This window comes from Oncorhynchus masou, chromosome 8 (assembly GCF_036934945.1).
Source record: "Oncorhynchus masou masou isolate Uvic2021 chromosome 8, UVic_Omas_1.1, whole genome shotgun sequence".
NCBI lineage: Eukaryota > Metazoa > Chordata > Actinopteri > Salmoniformes > Salmonidae > Oncorhynchus > Oncorhynchus masou.
Window position 1 is genome coordinate 12789622 of NC_088219.1, and position 21590 is coordinate 12811211.

The window sequence follows — 21590 nt, forward strand, 5'->3', positions numbered from 1 at the left end:
CTATATACAGGCTATATACAGGCTATATACAGGCTATATACAGGCTATATACAGGCTATATACAGGCTATATACAGGCTATATACAGGCTATATAGAGGCTATATACAGGCTATATACAGGCTATATACAGGCTATATAGAGGCTATATACAGGCTATATACAGGCTATATACAGGCTATATACAGGCTATATACAGGCTATATACAGGCTATATAGAGGCTATATACAGGCTATATACAGGCTATATACAGGCTATATACAGGCTATATAGAGGCTATATACAGGCTATATACAGGCTATATACAGGCTATATACAGGCTATATACAGGCTATATAGAGGCTATATAGAGGCTATATACAGGCTATATACAGGCTATATACAGGCTATATACAGGCTATATACAGGCTATATACATGCTATATAGAGGCTATATACAGGCTATATACAGGCTATATAGAGGGTATATAGAGTCTATATACAGGCTATATACAGGCTATATAGAGGCTATATACAGGCTATATACAGGCTATATACAGGCTATATACAGGCTATATACAGGCTATATACAGGCTATATACAGTCTATATACAGTCTATATAGAGGCTATATACAGGCTATATACAGGCTATATACAGGCTATATAGAGGCTATATACAGGCTATATACAGGCTATATACAGGCTATATACAGGCTATATAGAGGCTATATACAGGCTATATACAGGCTATATACAGGCTACATAGAGGCTATATACAGGCTATATACAGTCTATATAGAGGCTATATACAGGCTATATACAGGCTATATAGAGGCTATATACAGGCTATATACAGTCTATATAGAGGCTATATACAGTCTATATACAGTCTATATAGAGGCTATATACAGGCTATATACAGGCTATATAGAGGCTATATACAGGCTATATACAGGCTATATACAGGCTATATACAGGCTATATACAGGCTATATACAGGCTATATACAGGCTATATACAGTCTATATACAGTCTATATAGAGGCTATATACAGGCTATATACAGGCTATATACAGGCTATATAGAGGCTATATACAGGCTATATACAGGCTATATACAGGCTATATACAGGCTATATAGAGGCTATATAGAGGCTATATACAGGCTATATAGAGGCCATATACAGGCTATATAGAGGTTATATAGAGGCTATATACAGGCTATATAGAGGTTATATAGAGGCTATATACAGGCTATATACAGGCTATATAGAGGCTATATAGAGGCTATATACAGGCCATATACAGGCTATATAGAGGTTATATAGAGGCTATATACAGGCTATATACAGGCTATATACAGGCTATATACAGGCTATATACAGGCTATATAGAGGCTATATACAGGCTATATACAGGCTATATACAGGCTATATACAGGCTATATACAGGCTATATACAGGCTATATAGAGGCTATATACAGGCTATATACAGGCTATATACAGGCTATATAGAGGCTATATAGAGGCTATATACAGGCTATATACAGGCCATATACAGGCTATATAGAGGTTATATAGAGGCTATATACAGGCTATATAGAGGTTATATAGAGGCTATATACAGGCTATATACAGGCTATATAGAGGCTATATAGAGGCTATATACAGGCCATATACAGGCTATATAGAGGTTATATAGAGGCTATATACAGGCTATATACAGGCTATATACAGGCTATATAGAGGTTATATAGAGGCTATATACAGGCTATATACAGGCTATATAGAGGCTATATACAGGCTATATAGAGGTTATATAGAGGCTATATACAGGCTATATACAGGCTATATAGAGGCTATATAGAGGCTATATACAGGCCATATACAGGCTATATAGAGGTTATATAGAGGCTATATACAGGCTATATACAGGCTATATACAGGCTATATACAGGCTATATACAGGCTATATAGAGGCTATATACAGGCTATATAGAGGTTATATAGAGGCTATATACAGGCTATATACAGGCTATATACAGGCTATATACAGGCTATATACAGGCTATATAGAGGCTATATACAGGCTATATACAGGTTATATAGAGGCTATATACAGGCTATATACAGGCTATATACAGGCTATATACAGGCTATATACAGGCTATATACAGGCTATATACAGGTTATATAGAGGCTATATACAGGCTATATACATGCTATATAGAGGCTATATACAGGCTATATACAGGCTATATACAGGCTATATAGAGGCTATATAGAGGCTATATACAGGCTATATACAGGTTATATAGAGGCTATATAGAGGCTATATACAGGCTATATTCAGGCTATATACAGGTTATATAGAGGCTATATAGAGGCTATATACAGGCTATATACAGGCCATATACAGGCCATATACAGGCTATATACAGGCTATATAGAGGCTATATACAGGCTATATAGAGGCTATATACAGGCTATATACAGGCTATAGAGGCTATATACAGGCTATATACAGGCTATATACAGGCTATATAGAGGCTATATACAGGCTATATACAGGCTATATACAGGCTATATACAGGCTATATACAGGCTATATAGAGGCTATATAGAGGCTATATACAGGCTATATACAGGCTATATACAGGCTATATACAGGCTATATACAGGCTATATACATGCTATATAGAGGCTATATACAGGCTATATACAGGCTATATAGAGGGTATATAGAGTCTATATACAGGCTATATACAGGCTATATAGAGGCTATATACAGGCTATATACAGGCTATATACAGGCTATATACAGGCTATATACAGGCTATATACAGGCTATATACAGTCTATATACAGTCTATATAGAGGCTATATACAGGCTATATACAGGCTATATACAGGCTATATAGAGGCTATATACAGGCTATATACAGGCTATATACAGGCTATATACAGGCTATATAGAGGCTATATACAGGCTATATACAGGCTATATACAGGCTACATAGAGGCTATATACAGGCTATATACAGTCTATATAGAGGCTATATACAGGCTATATACAGGCTATATAGAGGCTATATACAGGCTATATACAGTCTATATAGAGGCTGTATACAGTCTATATACAGTCTATATAGAGGCTATATACAGGCTATATACAGGCTATATAGAGGCTATATACAGGCTATATACAGGCTATATACAGGCTATATACAGGCTATATACAGGCTATATACAGGCTATATACAGGCTATATACAGTCTATATACAGTCTATATAGAGGCTATATACAGGCTATATACAGGCTATATACAGGCTATATAGAGGCTATATACAGGCTATATACAGGCTATATACAGGCTATATACAGGCTATATAGAGGCTATATAGAGGCTATATACAGGCTATATAGAGGCCATATACAGGCTATATAGAGGTTATATAGAGGCTATATACAGGCTATATAGAGGTTATATAGAGGCTATATACAGGCTATATACAGGCTATATAGAGGCTATATAGAGGCTATATACAGGCCATATACAGGCTATATAGAGGTTATATAGAGGCTATATACAGGCTATATACAGGCTATATACAGGCTATATACAGGCTATATACAGGCTATATAGAGGCTATATACAGGCTATATACAGGCTATATACAGGCTATATACAGGCTATATACAGGCTATATACAGGCTATATAGAGGCTATATACAGGCTATATACAGGCTATATACAGGCTATATAGAGGCTATATAGAGGCTATATACAGGCTATATACAGGCCATATACAGGCTATATAGAGGTTATATAGAGGCTATATACAGGCTATATAGAGGTTATATAGAGGCTATATACAGGCTATATACAGGCTATATAGAGGCTATATAGAGGCTATATACAGGCCATATACAGGCTATATAGAGGTTATATAGAGGCTATATACAGGCTATATACAGGCTATATACAGGCTATATAGAGGTTATATAGAGGCTATATACAGGCTATATACAGGCTATATAGAGGCTATATACAGGCTATATAGAGGTTATATAGAGGCTATATACAGGCTATATACAGGCTATATAGAGGCTATATAGAGGCTATATACAGGCCATATACAGGCTATATAGAGGTTATATAGAGGCTATATACAGGCTATATACAGGCTATATACAGGCTATATACAGGCTATATACAGGCTATATAGAGGCTATATACAGGCTATATAGAGGTTATATAGAGGCTATATACAGGCTATATACAGGCTATATACAGGCTATATACAGGCTATATACAGGCTATATAGAGGCTATATACAGGCTATATACAGGTTATATAGAGGCTATATACAGGCTATATACAGGCTATATACAGGCTATATACAGGCTATATACAGGCTATATACAGGCTATATACAGGTTATATAGAGGCTATATACAGGCTATATACATGCTATATAGAGGCTATATACAGGCTATATACAGGCTATATACAGGCTATATAGAGGCTATATAGAGGCTATATACAGGCTATATACAGGTTATATAGAGGCTATATAGAGGCTATATACAGGCTATATTCAGGCTATATACAGGTTATATAGAGGCTATATAGAGGCTATATACAGGCTATATACAGGCCATATACAGGCCATATACAGGCTATATACAGGCTATATAGAGGCTATATACAGGCTATATAGAGGCTATATACAGGCTATATACAGGCTATATAGAGGCTATATACAGGCTATATACAGGCTATATACAGGCTATATAGTGGCTATATAGTGGCTATATACAGGCTATATACAGGCTATATACAGGCTATATAGTGGCTATATAGTGGCTATATACAGGCTATATACAGGCTATATACAGGCTATATAGAGGCTATATTCAGGCTATATACAGGCTATATAGAGGTTATATACAGGCTACATACAGGCTATATACAGGCTATATACAGGCTATATACAGGCTATATACAGGCTATATACAGGCTACATACAGGCTACATACAAGCCATATAGAGGCTATATACAGGCTATATACAGGCTATATACAGGCTATATAGAGGCTATATGCAGGCTATATAGAGGCTATATAGAGGCTATATACAGGCTATATAGAGGCTATATACAAGGAGTACCAGTACTGAGTCAGTGTACTGGGGTTATGAGGTAGTTGCGGTGATATGTACATGTAGGTTTGGTTAGGTGATTGATTGATTGAAGTGCTATGTACATGTAGGTAGGCGGTGGGGGAGTCCAGACAGCCGTTAACTGTTCAGCAGTCTCATGGCTTTGGGGTAGAAGCTGTTCAGGAGCATTTAGTCCCAGACTTGGCGCTCCTGTACAGCTTGCCATACGGTAGCAGAGAGAACAAACTGTGACTTGGGTGGCTGGAGTCTTTGACAATTTTTAGGGCCTTCCTCTGACACCGCCTGGTATAGAGGTCCTGGATGGATGGGAGCTCTACCCCATTGATGTACTGGGCTGTACGTACTACCCTCTATAGCTCCTTCCAGTCAGAAGCTGAGCAGTTGCCATAACAAGTGGTGATGCAACCAGTCAAGATGCTCTCGATGGTACAGCTGTGGAACTTTTTGAGAATCTGATGGCCCATGCCAAATCTTTTTAGTCTTCTGATGGGGAAGAGGCGTTGTTGTGCGCTCTTCACGACTGTGTTGGTGTGTTTGGATCTTGCTAGGTCCTTAGTGATGTGGACACAGAGGAACTTAAAGCTCTCGAGAGTCTCCACTACAGCCCCATCGATGTGAATGGGGGCATGCTTGGCCCTCCGTTTCCTGTAGTCCATGATCAGCTCCTTTGTCTTGCTCACATTGAGGGAGAGGTTGTTGTCCCGGCACCACACTGCACCACACTGCCAGGTCTCTGAACTCCTCCCTATAGGCTGTCTCATCGTTGTCGGTGATCAAGCCTACCACCGTCGTGTTGTCAACAACCTTATTGACGGTGTTGGAGTCGTGTGCTACTTTACAGTCGTGGGTGAAGAGGGAGTACAGCAGGGGGCTAAGCACACACCCCTGAGGGGCCTCCGTGTTGTTGTCTACCCTCACCACCTTGGGACGGCCCATCAGAAAGTCCAGTATACAATTGCAGAGGGAGGTGTTTAATCCCAGGGTCCTTAGCTTAGTGATGAATTTGGAGGGCACTATGGTGTTGAATGCTGAGCTCTAGTCAAAGTATATTATTCTAATGTATGTGTTCCTTTTGTCCAGGTGGGAAAGTGTCATATTACACTCTTAGAAAAAATTATTCGAAAGGGGTTCTTCGGCTGTCCTCATAGGAGAACCCTTTTTGGTTCCAGGTAGAATTATTTTGGGTTGCATGTAGAACCCCTCTGTGGGAAGATTTCTACATGGAACCAAAAAGGGTTCTACGAACCAAAAGGGTTCTATCTGGAACCAAAAAGGGTTCTTCAAAGGGTTCTCCTATGGGGACAGCCGAAGAACCTTTTTAGGTTCAATATAGCACCTTGTTTTCTAAGAGTGCAGTACAGTACACCCATTTTAAGAAAATATGTTAGCGTTGATGTTGTTTTTCCCTGAACCGTCAGTTGGCCAAGGAGCCTTGCCTTCAGCAGCTCAGCTGGCTGTTACATAGGCTGTATCACAACAGACTGAAGAAAAGGCGGGAATTGTTACTTCATTAATATTAATGCATCCAAATGTTTGAGTCATCACAGTCATTCTCAGTAAAGTCTACCATGCAAAAATGAATTATGTAAAAGTAATAATGTTTTTGTTTGGTTAGCTTTTGGAAAGATAGGGCATACAACTTTCCTTGACATCACACAAGGGTGGTCCGTTTAAAATGAATGAATTCTTCCCTCACCCCTTGCCCTGCAAGTGTCAACTCATCATATGCCATGATACATCATTAGAAGTGTCCACTTAATTTGAGGGCTGTGGGGAGAGGGTGTGTCTTTGACGTGTTTGGAATGCAGCCAGAAACTGCTTCTCCAATAGAAATCCCTAAACGTAGAAATACGTCAGCGGGTCTAACGGTCGTCTTGCGCCGAACTACGCATTTAAAGGCCATCAAATCAAAAGCACTCGTTTAGTTTTCAATGAAAAATTCAAAGGTCAGTTTGTCACTTTCACGAGGTTGGAATAATAACATGTTCAACTCCTTAAGACGGTGGACTAGGTTGCGTTTTTAGATTTCAAGAAAATTAAGAAATAAGGAAGAACTCATCACTTCTCTCATTGGCTTCTCAAACCCCAGCCTGTTTTGGCAATTGAATGTTCACTATCTTTGCCTTTGGAATTTCCATTAAAAAGCTAAAAAATAATTTGTATGTCATTATTTCATAATGCATTTAATCTAAAAAATGTTTTTATCTAAACCCAAAATTGAAAACCGTGATAAACCAAAACCAAACCAACCTCCAAAATTGGTTAATAGACCAATTGCAAAGAGAGTTCCAAACCTCTGCCAATAACAGCTAGTTTTCAGTTCTCCCCTCCCCACTCCCAGACAGTCCCAGCAGAGTGTTTTGGGGATAAAAAGCTCTTTTTAACCATTTAAAGGAACTCTATTACAGTAACCACGTTTCCATCCAGTTTTCCTCATAAAAAAATAATCATGACAGTTTTGATGGAAACGGGTAGTTTCGGTACAGTTTTATACATGGTGATATAATTGGTTCATTCGACATGGTGGGATGTTTTTGTGTGATGTTTTTGTGTCAGTAAAATGTATTATCCAGGAAATGGTGGTGGAAACGCCTTTATGCACAAATATTGATATAATAACCATTGTATTGAAGTAGATTGCGAGTCACTCGTTGATATGGTGTGTGGTCCTCTCACTACGACTCGGGAAACCGTGCAGTTTATGAGGCTACAGATGAAATTATGAGGGACTTCACAAGGTGGTGAAAGTGCACAGGGTCTTATTCTTGTGATCGATGCTTGAATACCATTTGAAAAATCAAAATGTTCTCACTCTTATCCATAATAATCTCATCCTATAGACAAACCTACGCACAATGTATCTGTGAGCTGTTGGCTAGAGCGTACGTGCCAAAACCAGAGTAGGCACAGTTCTTATTTAACAGAATAGTTTTTGTGACAAAACTCTCTCGAGAGTTGAAAATGCTATGGAAACACTATGAACTTTTATTAGGTAAATGAAATCTTCAGCGAAAAAGTACATTTTGTGTGCACTACGTCATCACGCACTGACTTTTATCCGCAACTAGTCCAAGGGTAGGCAACAACACATCTGCCACTCTGATCCTCAACACGGGGACCCCCTCAGGGGTGCATGCTTAGTCCCCTCCTGTACTCCCTGTTTACCCACGACTGCGTGGCCAAGCACGACTCCAAGACCATCATTAAGTTTGCTGACGACACAACGGTGGTAGGCCTGATCACCGACAACGATGAGATAGGGAGGAGGTCAGAGACCTGGCAGTGTGGTGCCAGGACAACAACCTCTTCCTCAACATGAGCAAGACAAAAGAGATTATCATGGACTACAGGAAAAGGAGGGCCGCACAGGCCCCCTTTAACATCGACGGGGCTGTAGTGGAGTGGGTCAAGAGTTTCAAGTTCCTTGGTGTCCACATCACCAACAAACTTTCATGGTCCAAACACACCAAGACAGTCGTGAAGAGGGCAAGACAAAGCCCTTTCCCCCTCAGGAGACTGGAAAGATTTGACATGGGTCCCCAGATCCTCAAAAAGTTCTACAGCTGCACCAACGAGAGCATCCTGACTGGTTGCAACCCCGCCTGGTATGGTAACTGCTCGGCATCTGACCGTAAGGCACTACAGAGGGTAGTGCGTATGGCCCAGTACATCACTGGGACATTGTCAAAGACTCCAGCCACCCAAGTCATAGACTGTTCTCTCTGCTACCGAACGGCAAGCAGTACTGGAGAGCCAAGTCTAGGTCTAAAAGGCTCGTTAACAGCTTCTACCCCCAAGCCATAAGACTGCTGAACAATTAATCAATTGAACAATTGATACACTCCCCCCCTGCTGCTTCTCGCTGTTTATTATCGATACATAGTCACTTTACCCCTACCTACATGTACAAATTACCTCGACTAACATATACCCCCACACATTGACTTGGTACCAGTACCCCCTGTATATAGCCTCATTATTGTTATTTTACACCTATTGGACTCGGTGCATGTGACAAATCAAATTTTTCACCACTAATGGGATTTCAGATGTTCTTCATGCAGATTTTAGAATATTCACAAGAAAATCTGTCACCAATTGGATGGAAACATAGCTACTAAGGTATTTCTTTAATTGTTAACCAGCAATTATTTGATATTGATATACAAAAACATCTGCATTGGGCCTTTAATGGGCCGACAGAGAGGGAGGAGAGGAAATATTTGATGCTCTGCTTATCTTTTGTCTCTTTCTCTGGTGCACTACTCCTGTGCACTACTCCGTGATACAGCTCTGTGATACATGTTGTTAGTTAGATCAGGAGTCATACTCCCTGCACTCCACCGCCTACACGCTCTGTAACGTGTTTGTAAAAGTTATATTATTGACCCAAATCACAAATGTACTTGACCCAACACTGCTTTTGAATTGATTGAGCAGCCTAGCAGCTGTGGCCCACTGTATGGAGCTTGATAATATACAGTAGGTCTATCACTGCATGGATTTCCCTCAGTAATTCTAATTCTAATGCTAATGATGCAACTAGAATTATAAACCCTAATCCTGGCACTCCAGGTCAAAAGACTATAGGTGGGGTGCGGCAGTGGTCTAGGGCTAGCTGTGACTCTGGGTTCGCGCCCAGGCTCTGTCGCAGACGGCCGCAACCGGGAGGTCCGTGGGGCAATGCACAATTGGCCTAGCGTCGTCCGGGTTAGGGAGGGTTTGGCCGGTAGGGATATCCTTGTCTCATCATACACTAGCGACTCCTGTGGCGGGCCGGGCGCAGTGCACGCTAACCAGGTCGCCAGGTGCACAGTGTTTCCTCCGACACATTGGTGTGGCTGGCTTCCGGGTTGGATGCGCGCTGTGTTAAGAAGCAGTGCGGCTTGGTTGGGTTGTGTTTCGGAGGATGCATGGCTTTCGTTGTAGCAATGAAACAAGATAGTAACTTCTAACAATTGGATACCACGAAATTAGGGAGAAAAGGGGGTCAAATGCAACAAAAAGAAAACACACACGAAAAAATACTTTTTCCACATTTTGTTATGTTAAAGCCTTATTCTAACATTGATTAAATCGTTTTTTTTCCTCATCAATCTACACACAATACCCCATAATGACAAAACAAAAACAGAATTTATACAAAATAAAAACTGAAATATCACATTTACTCAGTACTTTGTTGAAGCACCTTTTGCAGCGATTACAGTCTCTAGTCTTCTTGGATATGACGCTACAAGCTTGGCACACCTGTATTTGGGGAGTTTCTCCCATTCTTCTCTGCAGATCCTCTCAAGCTCTGTCAGGTTGGATGGGGAGCGTCACGGCACCGCTATTTCAAGGTCTCTCCAGAGATGTTCGATCAGGTTCAAGTCCTGGCACTGGCTGGGCCCCTCAAGGATATTCAGAGACGTGTCCCGAAGCCACTCCTGTGTTGTCTTGGCTGTGTGCTTAGGGTCGTTGTCCTGTTGGAAGGTGAACCTTCGCCCCAGTCTGAGGGTCTGAGCGCTCTGGAGCAGGTTTTCTTCAAGGATCTCTCTGTACTTTGCTCCGTTTATCTTTCCCTCGGTTTCCCACTGAAAAACATCCCCACAGCATGATGCTTCCACCACCATGCTTCACCGTAGGGATGGTGCCAGATTTCCTCCAGACTTCAATATGGGTTTCATCAGACCAGAAAATCTTGTTTCTCACAGTCTGAGAGTCTTTAGGTGTATTTTGGCAAACTCCAAGCGGGCTGTCATGTTCTTTTTACTCAAATGTTATGTTTTTGCACCTAAAATGGTTATTGCATCATTCATTTCATGGTCAAAATGAAAATGCAAGCTAAGTGTTGACCAAGGCTTCCACTCTTTTACAGTCTAATTTACTGAGGAGTGGCTTCCGCCTGGCCACTTGATTGGTAGAGTGGCCTTTATGGTAGAACAGCTCTAGGAAGTGTCTTGGTGGTTCCAAACTTCTTACATTTAAGAGTTATGGAGGCAACTGTGTTCCTGGGGACCTTCAATGCTGGAGACATTTTTTGGTACTCTTACACAGATCTGTGCCTCGACACAATACTTATGTAAATAAGTTATTTATATTTATTACTTGTAATACATTTGCAAAAATTTCTAAAAACTTGTTTTTGCTTTGACATTATGGGATAATAAAAAATAAAAACTATTTAGATTAAGGCTGTTACATAACAAAATGTGTAAAAAGTCAAGGGGTCTGTATACTTTCCGAAGGCACTGTACATTTGTAATTTACGTAAAATATAGTTCCTGTACTCAGTCTAAGATAGTCTCTCTGTAGCAGAGACATCAACATGTTACTAGACACTCATATCGAGAGCGACTTACAGGAGTAATTAGGGTTAAGTGCCTTGCTCAATGACTCATCAACAGACTTTTTACCTAGTAGGCTCAGTGATTCAAACCAGTAACCTTTTGGTTGCTGGTCCAACACTCTTAACCACTAGGCTACTTTTCGCTCACGGCAACGTGTTTCTGCTGCTGCCCCTGAAGGCCAATTCAGCTAAGCCAGCATGACGCAGAATGAATGCAAGTGGATGACAGACAGACAGACATCACACAGACAGACAGACATCAGACAGACGTCAACTGCGTGACAGCAATTCAGTGTATCTCAAGGAGACATGATATGTCTTGATTGAGCTAGGATGGATTCCTTTGACTTGAATGAATGTGTGCATGTGTGCAATGCATGTGTTTGTTTTTTTAAGTGTCACAAGGTAAATAGAGATTTTTATACTGTTTTATATCATAAGATACAGTACATACGTGAGTTGATGAACAGTATATCACATGAACATTGTGTAGGAGGTGTGAGTTGCTACTGTACTTTTAGGGCATTCTGCTTCCTCCCACACTCCAGACAGTAGGTCTTTAATCTCTCAACAGAACCAGAAAATCAGATTTTCAAAAGTGAAAAGAGAGGAAACCTTTTGGCTGGTGTGTGGTCACTCAAAATGACTTGGTGTGTCAGCCTTTCATTAAACATTAAGGCGAATCAGCTCCACTGAATATTATTCAATAAGACTCACTGCTACTACAAGACAGCTTGTTTGTCTCATTTCAATTTACCAGTAACGGCTCTTGCAGTTTGATGTCTCTGGAGAAGCATTTTACTCCAAAACTGCTGTCAAGCAAAGGATCTAATCACAAACCTTGGTTTACATCCCCTTTTATATAATGTTAAGATTATAATTCAATTAGCAGATCATCATAATAGCATTGTGTCACCAAGATGGCATAGCAGTCAGACGTCTTTTGTCCTCGTCTTGTCGTGTCCTGTATATATGTATATATATTTACAAATTTCTTTGCATACCTTTTTATATATATTTGTTATTTTCCATAAACTCATCTTCAAAACACTCTCCTGCAACCCGCCTCACCAATTTATATTTAAAAAAAGAAAGTATTATTTACCTCAAATCTGTAATCCTCCATAGAAGCTAACCAGAAGCGAGCCAGAAGCTAACCAGAAGCTAGCCAGAAGCTAGCCAGAAGCTAACCAGAAGCTAGCCAGAAGTTAACCAGAAGCTAGCCAGAAGCTTGCCTGAAGCTAACCAGAAGCTAATCAGAAGCAAGCAAGAAGCTAGTAAGCTTCTTTACTGGCTAATTGGTAGTATTCAGCTAACCACGGTTTGTGGTCATTAGCTATCCTTTAGCTCGAAAATCTATCGCCCGTTTTGTATGGAGCGGCTCAGACCGGAACATACCAGACCAATTTTTCTCTCCATGTCCCCGTATTTCAACCGCAAGCTCTGGACATTTATACCTGGATATATCGGCTTATGTAAATTCCGGAGCAAACATCAATTACTCTGGAGCTAGCCAGCTGAAGAGTTCCATCATTCACTCCTGGGCTAGAATCACCTATCCGGACCCATTTTACTGCCAACGCGGAGCCCCACCGGGCCTTCACAACTGGACTACCGACGTTATCTGCCCGAGGGAGTTATCCAGCTGGCTCCTCCGTCGCGACGTTACCTGAACGCCCATCTGCGGTCCGCTAATCGTTAGCTCTCTTATCGGCTACTATCTGATTTTTTTTGCGAATTGGATTGATCCCCTCTACCACACGGAACCCCACTAATCCTACCGACGGGAGCGCACAAGGTGGCTAAAAACAGACCTCCATCCTATGCTAGCTTGCTACCGATGGCCCGGCTAGCTGTCTGAATCGCCGTGACCCCAACCAACCTCACTAATCACTGGACCCTTTTGATCACTCGACTAAGCATGCCTCTCCTTAATGTCAATATGCCTTGTCCATTGCTGTTCTGGTTAGTGTTTAGTGGCTTATTTCACTGTAGAGCCTCTAGTCCTGCTCACTATACCTTATCCAACCTATTAGTTCCACCACCCACACATGTGATGACATCTCCTGGTTTCAATGATGTTTCTACAGACAATATCTCTCTCATCATCACTCAATACCTAGGTTTACCTCCACTGTATACACATCCTACCATTCCTTTGTCTGTACATTATACCTTGAAGCTATTTTATCGCCCCCAGAAACCTCCTTTTACTCTCTGTTCCAGACATTCTAGAAGACCAATTCTCATTGCTTTTAGCTGTGCCCTTATCCTACTCCTCCTCTTTTCCTCTGGTGATGTAGAGGTGAATCCAGGCCCTGCAGTGCCTAGCTCCACTCCAATTTCCCAGGCGTTCTCTTTTGATGACTTCTGTAACCGTAATAGTCTTGGTTTCTACTGCAAAGATAGCCTGCAGAGTTTTGTCCTACTATCCAGGTCTGTACCCAAACAATTTCAACTTGTACTTTTAAAAATCCACCTCTCTAAAAACAAGTCTCTCAACGTTGCCGCCTGCTATAGACCACCGTCTGCCCCCAGCTGTGCTCTGGACACCATATGTGAACTGATTGCCCCCCATCTATCTTCAGAGCTCGTGCTGCTAGGCGACCTAAACTGGACCATGCTTAACACCCCAGCTATCCTACAATCTAAACTTGATGCCCTCAATCTCACACAAATTATTAATGAACCTACCAGGTACCTCCCCAAAGCCGTAAACACGGGCACCCTCGTAGATATCATCCTAACCAACTTCTAAATACATCTCTGCTGTCTTCAACCAAGATCTCAGTGATCACTGCCTCATTGCCTGCATCCGTAATAGGTCAGTGGTCAAACGACCTCCACTCATCACTGTCAAACGCTCCATAAAACACTTCAGCGAGTAGGCCTTTCTAATCGACCTGGCCACGGTATCCTGGAAGGATATTGATCTCATCCCGTCAGTAGAGGATGCCTGTTTTTTTTTAAATGCCTTCCTAACCATCTTAAATAAGCATCCATTCAAGAAATTTAGAACCAGGAACAGATATAGCCCTTGGTTGTCCCCAGACCTGACTGCCCTTAACCAACATAAAAACATCCTATGGCGTTCTGCATTAGCATTGAACAGCCCCCGTGATATGCCGCTTTTCAGGGAAGCTAGAAACCATTACACACAGGTAGTTAGAAAAGCCAAGGCTAGCTTTTTCAAGCAGAAATATGCTTCCTGCTACACTAACTCAAAAAAGTTCTGGGACAATTTAAAGTCCATGGAGAATAATAACACCTCCTCCCAGCTGCCCACTGCACTGAAGATAGGAAACACTGTCACCACTGATAAATCCACTAAAATTGAGAATTTCAATAAGCATTTTTCTACGGCTGGCCATGCTTTCCACCTGGCTACCCCTACCCCAGTCAACAGCACTGCACCCCCCACAGCAACTCGCCCAAGCCTTCCCCATTTCGCCTTCTCCCAAATCCAGTCAGCTGATGTTCTGAAAGAGCTGCAAAATCTGGACCCCTACAAATCAGCCAGGCTAGACAATCTGGACCCTTTCTTTCTAAAATTATCTGCCGGAATTGTTGCCACCCCTATTACTAGCCTATTCAACCTCTCTTTCGTGTTGTCTGAGATTCCCAAAGATTGTAAAGCAGCTGCGGTGATCCCCCTCTTCAAAGGGGGGATATCTCTTGACCCACACTGCTACAGACCTATATCTATCCTACCCTGCCTTTCTAAGGTCTTCAAAAGCCAAGTCAGCAAACCGAATCCCGCCTGTTTCGAATCTCACCATACCCTCTCTGCTATGCAATCTGGTTTCAGAGCTGGTCATGGGTGCACCTCAGCCACGCTCAAGGTCCTAAACGATATCTTAAAAGTCATCGATAAGAAACATTACTGTGCAGCCGTATTCATTGATCTGGCCAAGCCTTTCGACTCTGTCAATCACCACATCCTCATTGGCAGACTCGACAGCCTTGGTTTCTCAAATGATTGCCTCGCCTGGTTCACCAACTACTTCTCTGATAGAGTTCAGTGTGTCAAATCGGAGGGTCTGCTGTCCGGACCTCTGGCAGTCTCTATAGGGGTGCCACAGGGTTCAATTCTTGGACCGACTCTCTTCTGTGTATATATCAATGATGTCGCTCTTGCTGCTGGTGAATCTGTGATCCACCTCTACGCAGACGACACCATTCTGTATACTTCTGGCCATTCTTTGGACACTGTGTTAACAACCCTCCAGGCAAGCTTCAATGCCATACAACTCTCCTTCCATGGCCTCCAATTGCTCTTAAATACAAGTAAAACTAAATGCATGCTCTTCAACCGATCGCTGCCTGCACCTGCCCGCCTGTCCAACATCATTACTCTGGACGGCTCTGACTTAGAATACGTGGACAACTACAAATACCTAGGTGTCTGGTTAGACTATAAACTCTCCTTCCAGACCCACATCAAACATCTCCAATCCAAAGTTAAATCTAGAATTGGCTTCCTATTTCGCAACAAAGCATCCTTCACTCATGCTGCCAAACATACCCTTGTAAAACTGACCATCCTACCAGTCCTCGACTTTGGCGATGTCATTTACAAAATAGCCTCCTATACCCTACTCAACAAATTGGATGCAGTCTATCACAGTGCCATCCGTTTTGTCACCAAAGCCCCATATACTATCCACCATTGTGACCTGTACGCTCTCGTTGGCTGGCCCTCGCTTGATACTCGTCGCCAAACCCACTGGCTCCATGTCATCTACAAGACCCTGCTAGGTAAAGTCCCCCCTTATCTCAGCTCGCTGGTCACCATAGCATCACCCACATGTAGCACGCGCTCCAGCAGGTATATATCTCTGGTCACCCCCAAAACCAATTCTTTCTTTGGCCGCCTCTCCTTCCAGTTCTCTGCTGCCAATGACTGGAACGAACTCCAAAAATCTCTGAAACTGGAAACACTTATCTCCCTCACTAGCTTTAAGCACCAGCTGTCAGAGCAGTTCACAGATTACTGCACCTGTACATAGCCCTCCTATAATTTAGCCCAAACAACTACCTCTTTCCCTACTGTATTTATTTTATTTTATTTATTTATTTTGCTCCTTTGCACCCCATTATTTTTATTTCTGCTTTGCACATTATTCCACTGCAAATCTACCATTCCAGTGTTTTACTTGCTATATTGTATTTACTTTGCCACCATGGCCCTTTGCCTTTACCTCCCTTACCTCACCTCATTTGCTCACATTGTATATAGACTTGTTTATACTGTATTATTTACTGTACGTTTGTTTTACTCCATATGTAACTCTGTGTCGTTGTATGTGTCAAACTGCTTTGCTTTATCTTGGCCAGGTTGCAATTGTAAATGAGAACTTATTCTCAACTTGCCTACCTGGTTAAATAAAGGTGAAATAAAATAAAAAAAATAGGTCTTAATGACTGAACGTGCCAATCAAACTGTGACCAACAACAGTCAGTTCAAACCTTCATTTCAAAACTGTGAGCCAGCAGCATTTTCCAGGTCAGTCAGTACCATCAAAGGGTTCTAGCAACACTGAGGAAGAAATATCACTGCTCTACTTAAAGAAACATTTGGAGGAATACCGAGGGATTCACAAAAGACAATACAATAACAATCTTTATGAACAAAACCCCGACTGTCTGCACCAAATAAATAGAATCCACCCATTATGTCATAATTGACTTGAATGGGGAGGCTTGTTCTATGGATCCTACTTCTACTGTCTCCACCATATAGACTGTTAAAACCTATTTAAAGCGGGGTGTTGGGAGATAGGCAAGTCACTTACCCCTGGCAGATAGCTTCTTGGTGTTGATGATCTTAGCAGCATACTCTTGGCCTGAGAGGACCTTCAGGCACCTCCGCACCACTGAAAAAGCTCCCCTGGGAAGCGCAGGAGACAAAAATGCATATTGAGCTGCATAGTTATAGTAAATATTCATTTTGATTTCCAAAAATTGAATTTAATGTTTTTGTACTAAAATGGTTAATGCATAATTCATTTCATGACCAAAATGAAACTGCAAGCTAAGTGTTGACCAAGTGTTGACAGTCTATTTTGAAAAATAAATAACTTAAATCCATTCCCTAACAATAGCACACTGAGCATCGTTTAGGAAAAAGTGTAAAATACTGTGATTGATATCTGATCTGGTGTTTTGCAATTATGCATGAAACACTTCTGAGTAGTACAGTAAAACATTTAATGAACAGCTCCTGATCCTTGATAGATTGGTCACGAGTCTCTTGTGAACAGATGCACGTCACATAAATGTCAGTAGCGTCTGTCGACAGACTGTGGGAAGCCTTGACTAACGAGGAGTTTGTTCAGGTACACTGATTTTTTTTTCCGCTGCTGGACAGGTGCTCGCATCTTCAGAAGGTGATTTTTGGCCCATAGACTGGCTGAGAGATTACGTTCAGAGGGGTGAAGACTTCACTAGTCTGGTTAGTATAGATGGTGTTAGTCTAGATAGAAAATATTATTTTCTAACCCCCAGAGTTTCCCCCCAGAGTTTAATCAAGCATCTGATGCAATAATGCGATATTTTGTTCTGGGTTTTCCGAGACTAGTTTCCTCGGCTTTGTGATTGAGAACATTGCCATGCAGGCGTACACATCACTGACGATCTGAAACGGTCCGCCCACACAGACAGTGTGGTGAAGAAGGCGCAACAGCGCCTCTTCAACCTCAGGAGGCTGAAGACATTCTGCTTGGCCCCTAAGACCCTCACAATCTTTTACAGATGCACAATTGAGAGCATCCTGTCGGGCTGTATCACCGCCTGGTACGTCAGCTGCACCGGGAGCAACCGCAAGGCTCTCCAGAGGGTGGTGCGGGTATACCCAACGCATCACCAGGGGCAAACTGCCTGCCGTCCAGGACACCAACAGGTACAGTCAATCTGCGGGGGCACCGTTTAGCTGAGGTAATATGTACGTGTGGGTAGAGTTATTAAAGTGACTATGCATAGATGATAACAACAGAGAGTAGCAGCAGTGTAAAAGAGGGGGGGGGCAATACAAATAGTCTGGGTAGCCATTTGATTAGGGGTTCAGGAGTCCTATGGTATGGGCGTAGAAGCTGTTTAGAAGCCTCTTGGACCGAGACTTAGCGCTCCGGTACTGCTTGCCCTGCGGTAGCAGAGGGAACAATCTATGACTAGGGTGGCTGGAGTCTTTGACCATTTTTAGGGCCTTCCTCTGACACTGCATGGTATAGAGGTCCTGAATGGCAGGGAGCTTGGCCCCAGTGATGTACTGGGCCGTTCGCATTAACCTCTGTAGTGCCTTGCGGTCGGAGGCCGAGCAGTTGCCATACCAGGCAGTGATGCAACCAGTCAGGATGCTCTCGATGGTGCAGCTGTAGAACCCGTGCATCCCGCAAAGGCGGAGGTGTTGCTAACATTTACGATAGCAAATTTCAATTTACAAAAAAAATGAAGATTTCGTCTTTTGAGCTTCTAGTCATGAAATCTATGCAGCCTACTCAATCACTTTTTATAGCTACTGTTTACAGGCCTCCTGGGCCATATACAGCGTTCCTCACTGAGTTCCCTGAATTCCTATCGGACCTTGTAATCATAGCAGATAATATTCTAATCTTTGGTGACTTTAATATTCACATGGAAAAGTCCACAGACCCACTCCAAAAGGCTTTCGGAGCCATCATCGACTCAGTGGGTTTTGTCCAACATGTCTCTGGACCCACTCACTGTCACAGTCATACGCTGGACCTAGTTTTGTCCCATGGAATAAATGTTGTGGATCTTAATGTTTTTCCTCATAATCCTGGACTATCGGACCACAATTTTATTACGTTTGCAATTGCAACAAATAATCTGCTCAGACCCCAACCAAGGAACATCAACAGTTGTGCTATAAATTCACAGACAACACAAAGATTCCTTGATGTCCTTCCAGATTCCCTCTGTCTACCCAATGACACCAGAGGACAAAAATCAGTTAACCACCTAACCGAGGAACTCAATTTAACCTTGCGCAATACCCTAGATGCAGTTGCACCCCTAAAAACTAAAAACATTTCTCATTAGAAACTAGCTCCCTGGTACACAGAAAATACCCGAGCTCTGAAGCAAGCTTCCAGAAAATTGGAACGGAAAGGGCGCCACACCAAACTGGAAGTCTTCCGTCTAGCTTGGAAAGACAGTACCGTGCAGTACCGAAGAGCCCTTACTGCTGCTCGATCATCCTATTTTTTTAACTTAATTGAGGAAAATAAGAACAATCCGAAATTCCTTTTTAATACTGTCGCAAAGCTAACTAAAAAGCAGCATTCCCCAAGAGAGGATGACTTTCACTTTAGCAGTGATAAATTCATGAACTTCTTTGAGGAAAAAATTATGATTATTAGAAAGCAAATTACAGACTCCTCTTTAAATCTGCGTATTCCTTCAAAGCTCAGTTGTCCTGAGTCTGCACAACTCTGCCTGGACCTAGGATCAAGAGAGGCACTCAAGTGTTTTAGTACTATATCTCTTGACACAATGATGAAAATAATCATGGCCTCTAAACCTTCAAGCTGCATACTGGACCCTATTCCAACTAAACTACTGAAAGAGCTGCTTCCTGTGCTTGGCCCTCCCGTGTTGAACATAATAAACGGCTCTCTATCCACCGGATGTGTACCAAACTCACTAAAAGTGGCAGTAATAAAGCCTCTCTTGAAAAAGCCAAACCTTGACCCAGAAAATATTAAAAACTATCGGCCTATATCGAATCTTCCATTCCTCTCAAAAATCTTAGAAAAGGCTTTTGCGCAGCAACTCACTGCCTTCCTGAAGACAAACAATGTATACGAAATGCTTCAGTCTGGTTTTAGACCCCATCATAGCACTGAGACGGCCCTTGTGAAGGTGGTAAATTACATTTTAATGGCATCGGACCGAGGCTCTGCATCTGTCCTCGTGCTCCTAGACCTTAGTGCTGCTTTTGATACCATCGATCACCACATTCTTTTGGAGAGATTGGAAACCCAAATTAGTCTACACGGACAAGTTCTGGCCTGGTTTAGATCTTATCTGTCGGAAAGATATCAGTTTGTCTCTGTGAATGGTTTGTCCTCCAACTGTAAATTTCGGTGTTCCTCACGGTTCCGTTTTAGGATCACTATTGTTTTCACTATATATTTTACCTCTTGGGGATGTTATTCGAAAACATAATGTTAACTTTCACTGCTATGCGGATGACACACAGCTGTACATTTCAATGAAACATGGTGAAGCCCCAAAATTGCCCTTGCTAGAAGCATGTGTTTCAGACATAAGGAAGTGGATGGCTGCAAACGTTCTACTTTTAAACTCGGACAAAACAGAGATGCTTGTTCTAGGTCCCAAGAAACAAAGAGATCTTCTGTTGAATCTGACAATTAATCTTAATGGTTGTACAGTCGTCTCAAATAAAACTGTGAAGGACCTCGGCGTTACTCTGGACCCTGATCTCTCTTTTGAAGAACATATCAAGACCATTTCAAGGACAGCTTTTTTCCATCTACGTAACATTGCAAAAATCAGAAACTTTCTGTCCAAAAATGATGCAGAAAAATTAATCCATGCTTTTGTCGCTTCTAGGTTAGACTACTGCAATGCTCTACTTTCCGGCTACCCGGATAAAGCACTAAATACACTTCAGTTAGTGCTAAATACGGCTGCTAGAATCCTGACTAGAACCAAAAAATTTGATTATATTACTCCAGTGCTAGCCTCCCTACACTGGCATCCTGTCAAAGCAAGGGCTGATTTCAAGGTTTTACTGCTAACCTACAAAGCATTACATGGGCTTGCTCCTACCTATCTCTCTGATTTGGTCCTGCCGTACATACCTACACGTACGCTACGGTCACAAGATGCAGGCCTCCTAATTGTCCCTAGAATTTCTAAGCAAACAGCTGGAGGCAGGGCTTTCTCCTATAGTGCTCCATTTTTATGGAACGGTCTGCCTACCCATGTCAGAGACGCAAACTCGGTCTCAACCTTTAAGTCTTTACTGAAGACTCATCTCTTCAGTGGGTCATATGATTGAGTGTAGTCTGGCCCAGGAGTGGGAAGGTGAACGGAAAGGCTCTGGAG

General features: G+C 42.0%; 1 protein-coding gene across 3 annotated transcripts in view; it reads right to left on the minus strand.

Annotated features, from left to right (window-relative positions):
- camk2a (calcium/calmodulin-dependent protein kinase II alpha) overlaps positions 1–21590 on the minus strand; it is a 151963-nt gene that overhangs the window by 111658 nt on the left and 18715 nt on the right. For all 3 annotated transcript variants that reach the window (XM_064971496.1, XM_064971494.1, XM_064971495.1), the window contains exon 2: positions 17291–17385. In XM_064971496.1, coding sequence (XP_064827568.1) covers positions 17291–17385 — 95 coding nt within the window. The remainder of the gene's footprint in view (positions 1–17290; positions 17386–21590) is intronic.